Genomic DNA, 15,120 nt, shown 5'->3' on the forward strand with positions numbered 1-15,120 from the left:
TTTGTGAACAAGAGTGATGTGTTTTTTGAAGAATAGTGAAGTTTTTCCTGAACAAGAGTGTAGTCTTTATAGTTGTTTAGATTTATGACAACTGCTATTTGTGTGTTTAGATTTATAGTTGTTTCACTGATGTTAAGTGAATATGAAAACAGTTGTTTCTGTGTTTAGATTAATAGTAGTTTCATTGATGTTAAGTGATTATGAAAACCGTATGGCCTTTGTATTATGTTTACATCGTTAGATTTATAGTTGTTTTGCAAATAAGAGTGAAGTGTTTTGTGAATAAGAGTGAAGTGTTTTGTGAATAAGAGTGAAGCATTTTGTGAACAAGAGTGATGTATATTGTGAAAAAGAATCAGAATAATAGTGATGTGTTTCGTGAACAAGGGTGAAGTGTTTTCTGAACAAGAGTGAAGTGTTTTCTGAACAAGAGTGAAGTGTGTGCTGAACAAGAGTGAAGTGTTTTCTGAACAAGAGTGAAGTGTTTTTGTGAACAAGGTCATGTGTTTTTGTGAACAAGAGTGATGTGTTTTTTGAAGAATAGTGAAGTTTTTCCTGAACAAGAGTGTAGTCTTTTCTGAACAAGAGTGATACCTTTTGTAAACAAGAATGATGCGTTTTCTGAACAAGAGTGAAGTGTTTTGAGAACAAGAGTGAAGTGTTTTGTGAACAAGAGTGAAGTGAAATCAGAATAAGAGTGATGTGTTTTGTGAACAAGTGTGATGTGTCTGATTTTTTGCTATATTGATTTTTTTCCTCATATCCATGAAATTATTGCAGCCGAAAAAAGGGCTCAGATGGGTGAAGATAGAGTGCAACAAGGTGCTGCACGTACAACTGAAATGAGGATAAAAAAACAACAGGATGTTGAAATAAGGTCCAAAAAGCAACATGATATGCAGAAACCAGAGAGTGAGTTATTTAATTATTTTTGTATTGGGCATAGTCATTAATGTTGAGCTATATTAAGTGTGTATTCATGAATTTGATCAATTTTCTTGTATGTCTTCCAGCCTCAAAGCGTGGGAGGGTACAATGCATCGACGAACCTGAAATGCCTGCCAGAAAGAAACAGGCTAAAGCAAGCAGTGATAAATCTATTACTTGTAAAATCAGAAGACCTAAATTGGTCATTAAGATAGGGGTGAAAGTTCTGGTGGATGCCATTGAGAAAATGAACTCCAAACAACTAGCTGCTCTGGAAGACATGGGTTTTGGACAGCTTGTACATTTGAAGATACGATACATTCCTGCTGACATGGCATTTTCACTACTGGAAAATTTTAATCATGACAACTGCTCCAGAATAAAACTTGTTGATGATCAACCATTGCACATCACTGAGGAGGATGTGTATGCTACTTTGGGACTGCCAAGAGGAGAGTTGATGATTAAAAGTCAAAAGAAGCATGTGATGAATGATGTGATGAAGACAATTGTAGAGGCTAAGAATAGGAAAGCAATAACTCCAGCTGATTTGCAAGAGCAGCTTGATAGTGATCCAGAAGGTGGTGAGTGGTTTAAGAAAATATTTCTTATTCTGTTGGACAATGTTCTGATCTCCCCAACTGCCAACGGAAATTGTCTTGGCCGTATCTTGGATGATATTGGCAACATTTCAAACGTGAGGCAGTACAATTGGTGCAGCTATGTGTTGGATACACTAATCACAACACATGATAGCTGGAAACGCAAGAACAAATCCACTCCATTCACTGGACCAATCACTTTTCTATTGGTAAGTTTTCTATTTTAACCACTGCTTTATAGTGAAGTAAATACAGAATAAGAGTGATGTATAATCATACTAAGAGTGAAGTCCTTGTAATGCAATTTATTATTGATCTGTTTTTGCAGGCATGCTATGTAGATAGGGTTGTCTACAGAACAAGACTCGTGGTTAGAAGATTCCCAACTGTCCGGAACTGGACAGAATCCATTCTTAAGGAGAGAGGACAGATGGAATTCGATAATGGAGGCACCATTGGAAGAGGAAACATAGAATGTATCATCGATCCTGTCTCCATTGAATCTTTATATGCCAACAAGTATTCAATAACTGTCAACACCTCTGTCCCTTCAACTGATGAAGCTCCTTTACCTGATGAAGCCCCCCCTGCTACTGATGAAGCCCCCCTTCAAGTGATCAAGTTCCTTCATCTGATGAAATTAAAAGATCAATTAGGGAGGCTGCAGATGCTGTTACTAAAATGATGAGGTATATAAAGGATGCTCCGGCAAATACCAATGAAACCAACTGCTTCAAAATTGCAGCTATAAATGCACTGAAGATGGTTGGTGTGGAGGTTGATGAAGGGGATCAAGCTGTGTCTAAGCCAATGGAAAACATGACACAAGCTATGGAAGAGGATCAAGAAGATGATCCAGAATGGATTCAGCTCATGGAAAAAATGATGGAAGCCCATGATGAAAAATGCAAATTAGTGAATGAAGGCACATCAATTTTGCCTGATGTTAATTTGGGAAAGAAATCAGTAAGTTGGCGATTTGGAACAGAAACCATGGATATTTTAAACAATTTGATTCTGGTCTGTTGTATATTATCACATTTGATTCAGAGTGAACTTAAAACAATTTGTATTATGTTTTGTACTAATGCATAATATTTATTTACTTTTTGAGTTTTTATTCTTATGTTATATCACATTTCACTATTTGCAGGAAACAAATGAATGTTATGAAGATGTAGCTAAAGCAACATCACAAAACACACAGCTGAAGGTATAAAAAATTGCTTCGCGTGTTTCATGGTTTCTGTGTTGCATGTGTCTAGTGAAGTGTTTTCTGAAAAAGAGTGAAGTAGTTTGTGAACAAGAGGGAAGTGTTTTCTGAACAAGAGTGAACTGAATTCAGAATAATAGTGATGTGTTTTTGTGAACAAGAGTGAAGTATGTTCTGAATAAGAGTGAAGTGTTTTGTGAACAATAGTGAAGTGTTTTGTGAATAAGAGTGAAGTGTGTTGTGAACAAGAATGAACTGAAATCAGAATAATAGTGATGTGTTTTTGTGAACAAGAGTGAAGTATGTTCTGAATAAGAGTGAAGTGTTTTGTGAACAATAGTGAAGTGTTTTGTGAATAAGAGTGAAGTGTGTTGTGAACAAGAATGAACTGAAATCAGAATAATAGTGATGTGTTTTTGTGAACAAGAGTGAACTGAAATCAGAATGATAGTGATGTGTTTTCATTTCTTATTATGATAATAGGACGACATTGTGGATGCCCAAATTGCATCTGCAATAGAAGCATGCATGGAGATATATGCTGATGATGATTGTGTTCAATCAGAGTTGAATGTCTTTGGCAAAAATCCTTCTACCGAATTAGTAGTTTACAATCCGGACGTGGTAAGTGTTAAACAATGATATATCTCATATATTCACCAACATTTTTAACAAACATCAAGTGAAATATATGTCTTATACAGTGAAGTTTTCATATCATTCTTGCCCTGACAGGAAACTACTAGGATTGAAGAACAAATGGAGATACGGTCAAAAGCTGAGAAGAAAATATCAGCTTCATTGAAATCTCCATTCCATGAAAGGGTGGTTCAGGCCAAAACCAGGTTCAACTTGAAGGAATCAAAAGTCTTTTTGTGGATTATGACGACATATGAATCACATGAGTAAGATTTATATTATAGTTCAGATTTAAAAGAAAAATATACAAAGAATGTGCTAACACACACACATATTTGAACAGGGACATGATAGTGTATGATGATAATGTCACAATGGTAACAAAAAGGGAATTATGTTCACTATTGCCACATACGCTAATAGAGGTGGGTGTGATCAACGCATGGGCTTCTTATTTGAATAATATGGAAGAATACAGGGCTCTATCTTCATCAAGGCGCCTGTTTTTCACAACATACCCAACTGTAAGAAAAATATAAATTTTTATATGATATTTAAACTTCATAAGTATATATGCACTATATTCTGATTTCACTTCACTCTTGTTCATAAAACACTTCACTCTTGTTCAGCACACACTTCACTCCTGTTCACAGAACACATCACTCTTATTTACCAAACACTTCAGTCACATTCTGATTTGACTTGTCTCATCTTTCAGCTGTATACAGTTGTTCACCGGTCTGATAGGGTCGACATCATGACTCTAATTGATAGATTCTGTGACAATTTACAAAATGAGGTTGAACAAATTCCACATTTCAAATGGAGTGATGTAGATTTGGTAAATACTGAACACAGTTGATTCTTTGTTATGTTCACTAATTGTTTTTATTCTGAAATTATTATTATTATTATCTATGTAGGTCTTCTTTCCAATATGTGCTGCAGAACATTACTATGTCATATGCTTCAGATTCAGTACTAGAAGTATAGTACTGATTGACAATTCGAAGAATGCTGACGATGAGGACATAACAATCAAATACGGTAGCATACCTGCAAATGTGGTAAGTATACACGATATATAGTGAAGTATTTTTGTGATTACAGTGAAGTATAGTACTCTTTATACTAAACCACTTCTGATATTCATAATGATATATTGCAGAGATTGTATTTTTGTCATTATTTGACAAAAATGGGGTATCACAACCAAAGCAATTCAATACACGATGTGAGCATAGTAAGGCTCAAAATGCCTTGGAGAACAACATCAAATGCAGAAGATTGTGGTGTTTTTTTGATGCGGCATTTGGAATGTTATCATGGCGAGCGTGCACAAGATTGGAAGTGTGGATTAACTGCAAGAAGCAAGGGAATACTCCAAAGGCTTAGAGCAAAGTATTGCAGCGCACTATTATTGTCTGAAAAGAACCAAGAGGCAGTGAAAAACTTGCCACTAGTATCGAAACATTTTGAAGAATATGGGAAAACAAATGAAATAGATGTGGAAAAAATGATTGTAAAATTCAAGCGATCATGAACGATTGTAGAAAACTTCATTTAAATTCAATAGCAAGTACTTTTTGTACATTAATATCTTGTTTACTATTTAATTCACTGTTGTGTTGTATCTATTTGTATTATGTTTACATGGTTGTATTTATAGTTGTTTTGCAAATAACAGTGAAGTGAAATCAGAATAATAGTGAAGTAGTTTGTGAACAAGAGTGAAGTGATTTGTGAACAAGAGTGATACGTTTTCTGAACAAGAATGATGTGTTTCGTAAACAAGAGTGAAGTGTTTTGTGAACATGAGTGAAGTGTTTTGTGAACAATAATGATGTGTATTATGAACAAGAGTGAAGTGTATTCTGAACACTTACTGCTGAGTTGTGTCTATTTGTATTATGATTACATGGTTGTATTTATAGTTGTTTTGCAAATAACAGTGAAGTGAAATCATAATAATAGTGAAGTAGTTTGTGAACAAGAGTGAATTGATTTGTGAACAAGAGTGATACGTTTGCTGAACAAGAATGATGTCTTTCGTAAACAATAGTGAAGTGTTTTCTGAACATGAGTGAAGTGTTTTGTAAACAATAGTGATGTATGTTATGAACAAGAGTGAAGTGTATTCTGAACACTTACTGCCACTGAACTTAACACAAAAAACAAGTTTGCATTGAGATAAAATTCACTGAAAAGTGTAACAAAATGAATCATTAGTGCTCTAAAAATGCTACAAAGTGAACTATTACTATTCAAATCCTCATTGCCTCTGGTTTGCCTTCTCGTGAACCTTTTTGCAGTTCCTAGAATCATGGTGTCCAATCTCATAACAGATTCCACACTTTCGGCCTGGTTTATTTGCTAACTTCAGTGCTGCCTCCTTCTTCGATTTATGCCTACTTCCACTTCCCTTTGTACTAACAACATCAGGAGGATGAACTTCAATATTGGTCGGAACATGTGAGCCATAGAAGTTCTCAATCATTGCTCTCTTCTGTGTGGAAGACAAAACAACACCTTCTCCAAGAAGCTGCTTCTTACCTTCTTCAATAATTGCAGCGAATGTATTGATCTTATCAATGTCCCCTTCAATGCTTTGTGCTGTTTCAATGAATAATGCATACAAGTTTTTATATGCAATCTTCTTCTTGTCCACAACAAGGTGTATTTCTTGATCATCACAAAAACCTCCATGTATTGGCTTCACAAACTGAGACTTCAACCATCTTCCTCCACACAACTTCTCGGGTATCAGCTTAACAAAATTATATTTCAACACACAAAATATATGGCTGCACAATAAACCAAGCCTTTCAAATTTTTTGCATCCACACAAATATGTGTCATCACCAATGGAGTAAGACACTGTCCATGAGTTTGAATCCTTGTCCTTTATGTCATATACTTCAATATCTCTACTGGTAGACACTCCTAGAGTTGTACAAGACAAAGAGAAACATGCATATACTATCTCATCTTGAATTTCATTAAAAGCACTACAACTATATATCGTCGATGCATGTTTCTCGATTTCCAATCCTGTTCGCAAAATAGGCACTTTTGTTGAATCATAGTATTCAAGCTTTGCACTATTACTTCTTTCAGTCTCCAGAGCATGATTAAAGTTCATATAAAATTGCATAAGGTTAGCCCGAGACTTTGAGTACCTTTTGAAGAAGCTATTCTGCGACTCGGATATAGAAGTTGTCTTTATCAACGAACTCATCGGAAAATCACGGAAGAAGGCTGGAACCCAAAATCTTCTCGATGCAAACATTGATGAAAACCAGACATTATTGGCCAGCCCATATCTTTCCATTATAGCATGCCAAGTTTCCTCAAATGCATCAGGTTCTATCAACTCTGACCATACACATGCATTCAGCTCCTTCTTTAATTGTTCACTACCAAGCATGTTCTTTGGCAATTTGTCAGCAACTTTATTCATAACGTGCCACATACACCACCGGTGTCTTGTATTGACAAGGATCTCCTCAACAGCAACTTTCATTCCTAAGTCTTGGTCCGTTACAATGAGTTTGGGAGCCACACCCATACACTTTACAAATTGGTTAAATAACCATGAAAAGGAGTTGGCATTTTCCTTGGATAAAAGGCCAGCAGCAAATGTCACAGGGCGACCATGATTATCCTTGCCCGTAAAAGGAGCAAATATCATACAGTACCTAAAATGAAAAACAATTCAATATAAGCATGCAGAAAAAGTACATCACTCTTGTTCAGAAACAACTTCACTCTTGTTCACAAAGTACATCACTCTTGTTCAGAGAACACTTCACTCTTGTTCACAAAACACATCACTCTGATTCTGATTTTACTGTAATGAACAATAAACTTCACTGAACAATTAACTCTACATTAATGAATGTATACCTGTAATGAAAAACAATTCACTCTAAGCATGCAGAAAAATACATCACTCTTGTTAAGAAACCACTTCACTCTTGTTCACAAAATACATCACTCTTGTTCAGCAAATACTTCACTATTATTCACAAAACACATCACTGTTATTCTAATTTTACTGTAATGAACAAATTTAACAAAAACAATTTAACAAAATAGTAATTAGTGTGCACATACCTATTGGTTGAGTATGTCGTATCAAACGACACAATATCACCATATAAATGGTAGTTTCTTCTGGCAGTAGGATCACACCAAAACAATCATGTCAGCCTATCCTTTGAGTTGACCTCAAACTCATATGTAAATGCACTACACAGCTCCTTCTTCCTTCGCATCTCATTCAATAACATCTGTGCATCAGCTCCTTCCACGTATGCTCTAAGGTCACGTCTATAGTTGCGCACTTCTAAAAGTGTATACCCTACATAATCTAATCCACCAAGCACTTCTTTAAGTAAGCTAAAACTTAAAGTTGGACCAATGTTTGCATTAGCACAATCGAGGATGAATTTCTGATGGACTAAATCCAAATTGCGGTTCAAATTCATAAAACGCTTATGGCGTCCCTCAACCATCTCGTGATTATGTTCTTCAACGAAACTTTGTATAACATAACCAACACCCATAATATACTTCCAAGACACTTTAGCATTGCAATAGCATTTAATAGAAGAACGCTTGCGTTTCAACTCAGATTGTTCACTCTTTCTTTGTTGCGTACCTTCTCGGCTACACACCACGTAAATCCAAGTAGTGACATCTTTTTCCTTTTTCGATCCCTTTTTACGGGTGTCAAATCCAACATATCGAGCATAATTGTTGTAGAAGTCCAAAGCACGATCAAGTGTCATGAAACATTGCCCAATTTTTGGTTTCAATTCATCGGGGCATTTTGGTACGTAAACCACTGTAAAAAAAACACAGCACTCTTGTTCAGAATATACTTCACTATTGTTCACATATTACATCACTCTTGTTCAGACAGCACTTCACTCTTGGTCACATACCACATCAATCTTATTCAGAATACACTGCACTTTTGTTCACAAATACACATCACTCTGTTTCACAAAATACTTCACTCTTGTTCAGAACATACATCACTCTTATTCTAATTTCACTTCACTCTTATTTGCAAAACATCTATAAATTTAACCATGTAAACATAATACAAAGGCCATATGGTTTTCATAATCACATAACATCACTGAAACAACAATAAATCTAACCACATAAACTACGGTTTTCATAATCACAATACACGAAAATATTGTATATTAAAATTAAGCAACAGTAGGAATATTGATTACCTGTAGAATTCTCAGATTCCTCGCCTGAAGATGATGAATCAGAATCAAAATAAACTTCGTGCGATCTGATGATTGAATCCATGGATTTGAATAGCGATGAACAGATTGAATAACGAATTGAATCACGTGGAATGAATGAATGAATCAGAATTGAATTCAGAATTGAATTCGATCAAAAGATGATGATGAACAGATTGAATAACGAATGAAGTAATCAGAATTGAACTCGATCACGAATTCAATCAGATTTGGAAGGGAAGAAAGGATCGCAGAATTTGGAAGGAAAAAAGGATCGCAGATTTGGAAATTATAGATTGTAATGTTTGAAAGGATCACAGATCGCGTAAAATCGCATGTTTCAATTTTAGATTGTAATTTCCTAAAATACCCTCAGCATATTTTCTATAATTAAAATAAATAATATTTATTCCATTAAGATGTGTGGCTGAGATTTGTTCTCTAGTTATACACTTAAGATTAGTTATATATTGATCACTATCCTAAGAGGGGATCACTGATTAATTATGGTTAAATTATTTTAACAAACCCGTATATTTGGATTGAAATAGGAAAATGATAAATCTATCAATATAACAAGACTTTAAATTTAAGCCATTTCGATAGAGCACTGGTATGACACTATCATGAAAAATTCAATTCCTCCGAAGTTTACCTTAAAGAGTTTGAAAGATGTATTTGCAAATGAAACAAAACAAATATAATACTATATATTCTACATCCGTATACATAGAGAATTGAAACCCATTAATTATGGAGTATAAGTTTCATGAACTACACTTTTTTATCACAATTAGATTATAGAATGTAACCCCATTAAAGAAAGTAAGTATGAATTTTGTGTTTTAAATACATATACAGATGGTGGTTTATAAGGAGAGTGGTTCAAAAATAACTTTATCTTTTATCGAAATGAATAACTATAGAGATTTCATGCACCTGTAATGGACATTTTGTATACGTATAGTGGAATAATACATGGAGGTAGTCCACCATACATATACAATGTCGATTACAGGTGCATGAAATCTCCATAGTTATGAGTTTTGACTTGATTTTAACCAGCCCCAACTCGTTAGACCATAACTATCAACGTATGCTAGTGATCCATGAAAGATTCTACATTTAATGTAGAAGGTGGTTTTGGCTCGTAAGTTTTGCATCAACTTTTGCCAATGATCCGTGAAAAGATTCTTCGTTAATAGTTCGTCGATATTAGTCGTTAATCACCTACATACTCATAAATTTTGATCCGTAATTCAATCCGCGCCCACTTTATTAGTGATATACATACAAATGTGAACATATGAAATGTGATCACGTAATTGAGTGATGGAACATGTATTGGAAGGAAGACTAGTCATGTCAAACTCCAAGAAATTTCATATTGAATTGGGTCGAGACAAGACACCCATGATCACAATTCCCATGGCTAAAAGCTCTTTCAATTATTTCAAAAATTTCCAAAAACAGAAACCAGGTGGCTCCCACATCTCTCTCTGCCTTTTTTTTCTCAAAATTTTAATGTACTGCTTAAATAAAAATAAGTTCAAAATAAGATTATTATTTAAAGAATTCGAGTCGATGAAGCTACATTTTTTTACGAATTCGAGTGAATGAAACGATAAGGTTTCACTCATGATTAAATTATATTGTTTCGCACCATTAATCCCAGTAAAATAATAAATGAAAGTTCATATATTTGTAAGTGGAAAGTTATACCTTCATATGCAAAGCGAAAAAGTTGGTGTATGTTAGTGTAATTACCCCAAAAGAATAACTTCAAATTTGCTCAATCAAAATCACGAAAAATTGGCTCCATCGATATCACTAAAATTCATTACTTATAAAATTACTCCTCGAATTAGTTAAACGACGTACAGAACAATAACCATTACGTATTAATATGAAACGAGTTTATGTTAAATAACTTGTTCGGATCTAATAATTAGTTTCAAGTTCAGGAGAAACAATCAAAGTCTAAAATGAAATAATTATTTGCTAACCAAACTGCGTCAATGGTTGACATAAAACCAATTATAGATTGCCAAAGCTAAAAAATGTTAATTGGTGGTTGCACATATACGGTTTTAAAAAGTAATTAAAAATAGGCGCGCACACAAAAAAAACATTTAATTTACGAGAGTAGTGTGATTCATTGTATCTGAATATGTAGCATCTTTTTTTAAAAGTCAATGTTTTGATTGCTTTCCTAATATTTTTACTATCAAGTAGCTTAGGATATTTTAGAATTTCACAGTGTTTAATTCCTCATATTTTCCTTTAAAAAATAAAGAACTTCAAATATTTACTTTTTTCACTGCAGAATTCTGATACGTACTAACTTTATTATAAATATTTCACAGCACAAAGCACAATTATGGGACAAAAATTATACTTTTACCGCAACTGTTAATTCCAAGTACTATTTCTTCTATGGTGTTTTGAAATAAAAATTAAGGTTGCGCGTGCTTAATTTATTGCTGAAAATTGAAATTTTTTGAATATACATACTCGAATTCGACCAATACAATTACTACAAATCATTCAATGTGTTTGACTAATATAATTAGAAGAAAATCCATTTGACTGCGAAATGGAAGGTTTCTTTAAACATAAACAAGATTTGGTGACCTAAATATATCATAGAGATCATTTAGGCTTAAAAAACTAATTTACTTTTTCAGTTAGTTAAATTTGTGTACAGGACTATTAACTATGGTGTCCTTTTCATCATAGTGGTAAAAATAAATCCATCGTGACTTCATGGAGTAAAATTTGTGAATAATTGGCAGATAAAGTTGAATTTTGTAAAAATGAAAAATTTGGCTATTATTTAACCAAAAAGTGCACATAGAATAACAAGTTGGTATTTAAATCTTTACTTCATTATTTTGCTATAGTTATTGTTAAATACATATGAGCCCCTGACACCTCAGTTGTCCCTTTCTGTTTAAGCATATTAAAAGCATCGACTGGGGATGTAAGAGTTGGTGAAAATATTTTAGAATTTAGACGCTTGAATTGCCTTTCCATCGAGTAAGACCTAAATTTCAAATTACATAATCACTCACTTAAAAATTCAAATATAGGTACATTTACCTACTCCAAAATAATCCCGGCCTCATTTTATTTATTCAACAAAAAGTCTATGTGGAGAAACACAGAGAGATAGATGTTTTGTTTTATTATCTTTGTACTTTTATCACCATTATTTTTTATGTAAACGCTAGCTAGTACTTATAATTTTGGGTGCACTCATTTTTTTTCCTCCAATGATCAATAAATTAACTCGGTCCTAGGTATATGAATTTTATCAACATCGAAAGCTTATTATCAAATTCAGATAAATAATAAAATACTATGACAATCAAATAACAAGAAATACTTTTGATCAGATGGAGCAACAAAATCAAACTCAAGCCATTTTCAATGTTAGCCTCTCCAATTGAATAATTTTTGAGCTATAAATTTTCAATTATAATCATACTTTTTTTCATTCTATTCGAATTAACCAGATAATTTCAAGTTTAATTGATACCCCTAACTCTATATTGTAAAATTTTGTCATTTTGGCATATCATTCATGTATGAGTTTTTCTTCTACATAAAGTCTAAATCTAAAAGGTGGGGATACTGGTTGTACGCTACTCTCTTTACCCCTTAAAATTTGTCACACTTTGACGAGGCATGAGATTTAAGAAATGTAATTAAAAGTTGATTTAAAAAATTAGTAAAACGTAAATCTTACTTTTATGGAGTATCAGTTTTATAGTAATAAAATATAAGTGAGAATGATTAATGGAATATAAACTCCATATTCAAAAATGGTAAAATTAAAAAAATGCCAAACTTTACTAACGGAGTATTTGATATATTTTTCGTTGCATAGGTATACAATAAATCAAGATCCGTGAAACGTTATTGATGATTTCCTTGTTATAATTAGTACACTATAGTATCTAGCTATTAATCATGACGACACACATAGGTATGTCCAATGGTCGGACCAATCATGTCAAAATATAAAAGATTGAGACTCTAAATAATCACATGCCTATTTAATTTGGAGTCTGAGTCGGAGTCTAATCTAAATATACATATTTGCATAATATAATTTGCATAAAAATAGACTACGTGTAGGACTTTCAAAAAGAGTATGTATAAATTGTAATTGGATTGCGATTTGATATGTTCTTGCGATTTGATATGTTCTTGCAATTTCAGATCTTCAATCTTGTCAAGAGTTGATGCAACGATATATCGATCTTTATTCTAATTTGATCGTAATTTCCCTTTTCAGTTAGAAAATTAATTTCTATAAAAATTACTTTTCTTTTACCGAAAATGAGCACACTATCCAATCTCTACCGTATAACATTTTGAATGACTTGTGCTTTCACTACAGTTTAACTACTTCTTTGCAGCCAGTATTTATCTCATGATACTGTATAAAAAATAGGATATTATATTATATGGAGTAGATTATATATAGGGTGAATATATATTAATGCGTCGCATCTATAATGTCTATATATAATAAAAAAAAAAGGACATGTATATGGTTACCAATCCCTTTTCTCAGGAAAAATATACTCCGTATATTGTAGTTGATTTTCTCTACCTAATAAGAAAAGTCAACTTTAAATTCTTTTTTAATTTTCTAAATATTTATATCACTGCAAAACTCTAGAAATAGATAATAAAATAAACGAGCGAATTTTAGGATTATGAAAAGTAAATTCTAGATAGGATGCACCAGTTCCTGAAAAAGGGATCAATGGATCAATTGAGTGAGAAGTCCATTTCTCTTTCAATTATAGTACTACAATACATGTAAAATATCTAAATTTTCTTTATAATTTGTTAAATTTAAAAAAATTCCACCTCCAAAATTTGAATCCATAGTTAAAGTAATACATAAAATTTATTAATTTTATACGTTTATTGCAGAAATAAAAAAACGACTCATGGACCCACGATAAGAAATGAGCGTATTTAAAGGTGTTTTGAACTTTTGATAACTCGGCAGAGTGTGTTGGTAGATTCAAACCTATCAAAATATATTTAGAAGTTGTATATCTACTCAATTTGATAGCGAGGGGAGTAAATTATGTACTATGTGTGAGTTGACCTAGTGGTAGAATGGTTAATATCTGAAGTTTAGAGCATCTACAGTGGTTATAGCCCAGCAATAGCCCAGCCATAGCCTAGCCACAAACTCCTCCTGCCACATCATCAATACTAAAAATCCTCCTGCAACATCAAAAATAGCCCAGCCATAGTCTAGCCATATCATAAATAGCCCAGCCACATCAATAGCCACATCACTAATAACACAATATACATAATTTAATTTACGAGACATATACGAGAAACATTAATAATACTATTTTAATTTTTTTAAAAAAGTACAATAAATTAAAAAAAAGTACAAAAATTTTTAAAAAGTACATTAAAAAAAATTACATTCAAAATCGCAAAAAGTACATTACTTTAAAAAAATCACTCGTCGGCTCCCTCGCCTCCGTCGTCGCCACCGCCACCGCCGCCTCCGTCGCCACTGTCACCGCCGCCTCCGCTGCCACCGCCGCTGCCGTCTCCACGCAGATCGTCATTCATGCTCTCGAGCAATGTGAAGAGAAATCTCTTCTCCTGGGGGTCCGTCGCCGCTCGCCATTCGGCTAACGTCTTCACCATCATCTGGCGCGTTTGTTGACGCGCGAAGTACCTGAGATCCTCTGTAGACTGGCGGTCAAAGGGGGATGCCGACTGGACCTCCTGGGAACCCCCGGCGACCCCCCTCGCCTCCCGTTGCGCCCGCTTTTGCCCAGCGGGGCGAGGTCGGCGGCCGAACGAACGAGGGTTGGGGACACCTGGTCCGTCTCGGGGAGGTCGTGGGAACCACCGCTGCTGCCGCTGAAATCCCCGGTATAGTTCAGTCGTTGCTTCTTCGGCCAGCCAGCGTCGACACCTACTCGGAATTTCTCGGAGTCGTTCAACACAAGATAACAGTTCCAGTAGGTGAAGTCTTTATACAACCCGGGCTGGGGAAAGGCTTTCTCCGCTATCCTCCTGCAGTCGTCCTCCGTTTGGCCACTACTCTGCATGCGGAGGGCGTTGGTGTACAAACCCGAAAATCGGGAGACGGCAGCCCTGATTCGGTTCCACGCCTTCCGGCAATACTCCCCGTTGTGTGGCCTCCCCTCCGGGTAAAATAGCTGGTAGGTTGTTGCTACCTTGCCCCACACGTTGACGATCCTCTGGTTATTAGAAACAAGAGGATCGTCGCAAACACTCACCCACGCCTTTGACAGCGCAACGTTCTCCTCGTCCGTCCACCTTCTCCGTACCGTGGGGTCATCCCCACCCTGCTGCGACGACTCCCCGACCTTCTTTCCCTTGCCCTTCTTCTTTGGGGCGCCACTACCCTGCACTGCTCCCCCCGTTAGAACGGGAGTTTCCC

General features: G+C 34.8%; 2 protein-coding genes across 2 annotated transcripts; one reads left to right on the forward strand and one right to left on the reverse strand.

Moving 5' to 3' along the window:
• Positions 1-797: 797 nt before the first annotated feature.
• LOC121800696 lies at positions 798-2,214 on the forward strand. The gene is made up of 3 exons (XM_042200213.1): positions 798-912; positions 1,014-1,738; positions 1,858-2,214. Exons 1-3 carry the CDS (start codon positions 798-800, stop codon positions 2,212-2,214), a joined length of 1,197 nt encoding a protein of 398 aa, XP_042056147.1.
• Positions 2,215-5,656: 3,442 nt separating this feature from the next.
• LOC121800697 (protein FAR1-RELATED SEQUENCE 5-like) lies at positions 5,657-7,075 on the reverse strand. Its single transcript, XM_042200214.1, has one exon. The coding sequence runs from the start codon at positions 7,073-7,075 to the stop codon at positions 5,657-5,659; it is 1,419 nt and encodes a 472-aa protein (XP_042056148.1).
• Positions 7,076-15,120: the final 8,045 nt, after the last annotated feature.

The sequence above is a fragment of the Salvia splendens genome, chromosome 4, assembly GCF_004379255.2.
Source record: "Salvia splendens isolate huo1 chromosome 4, SspV2, whole genome shotgun sequence".
In the NCBI taxonomy this organism is placed as follows: Eukaryota; Viridiplantae; Streptophyta; class Magnoliopsida; order Lamiales; family Lamiaceae; genus Salvia; species Salvia splendens.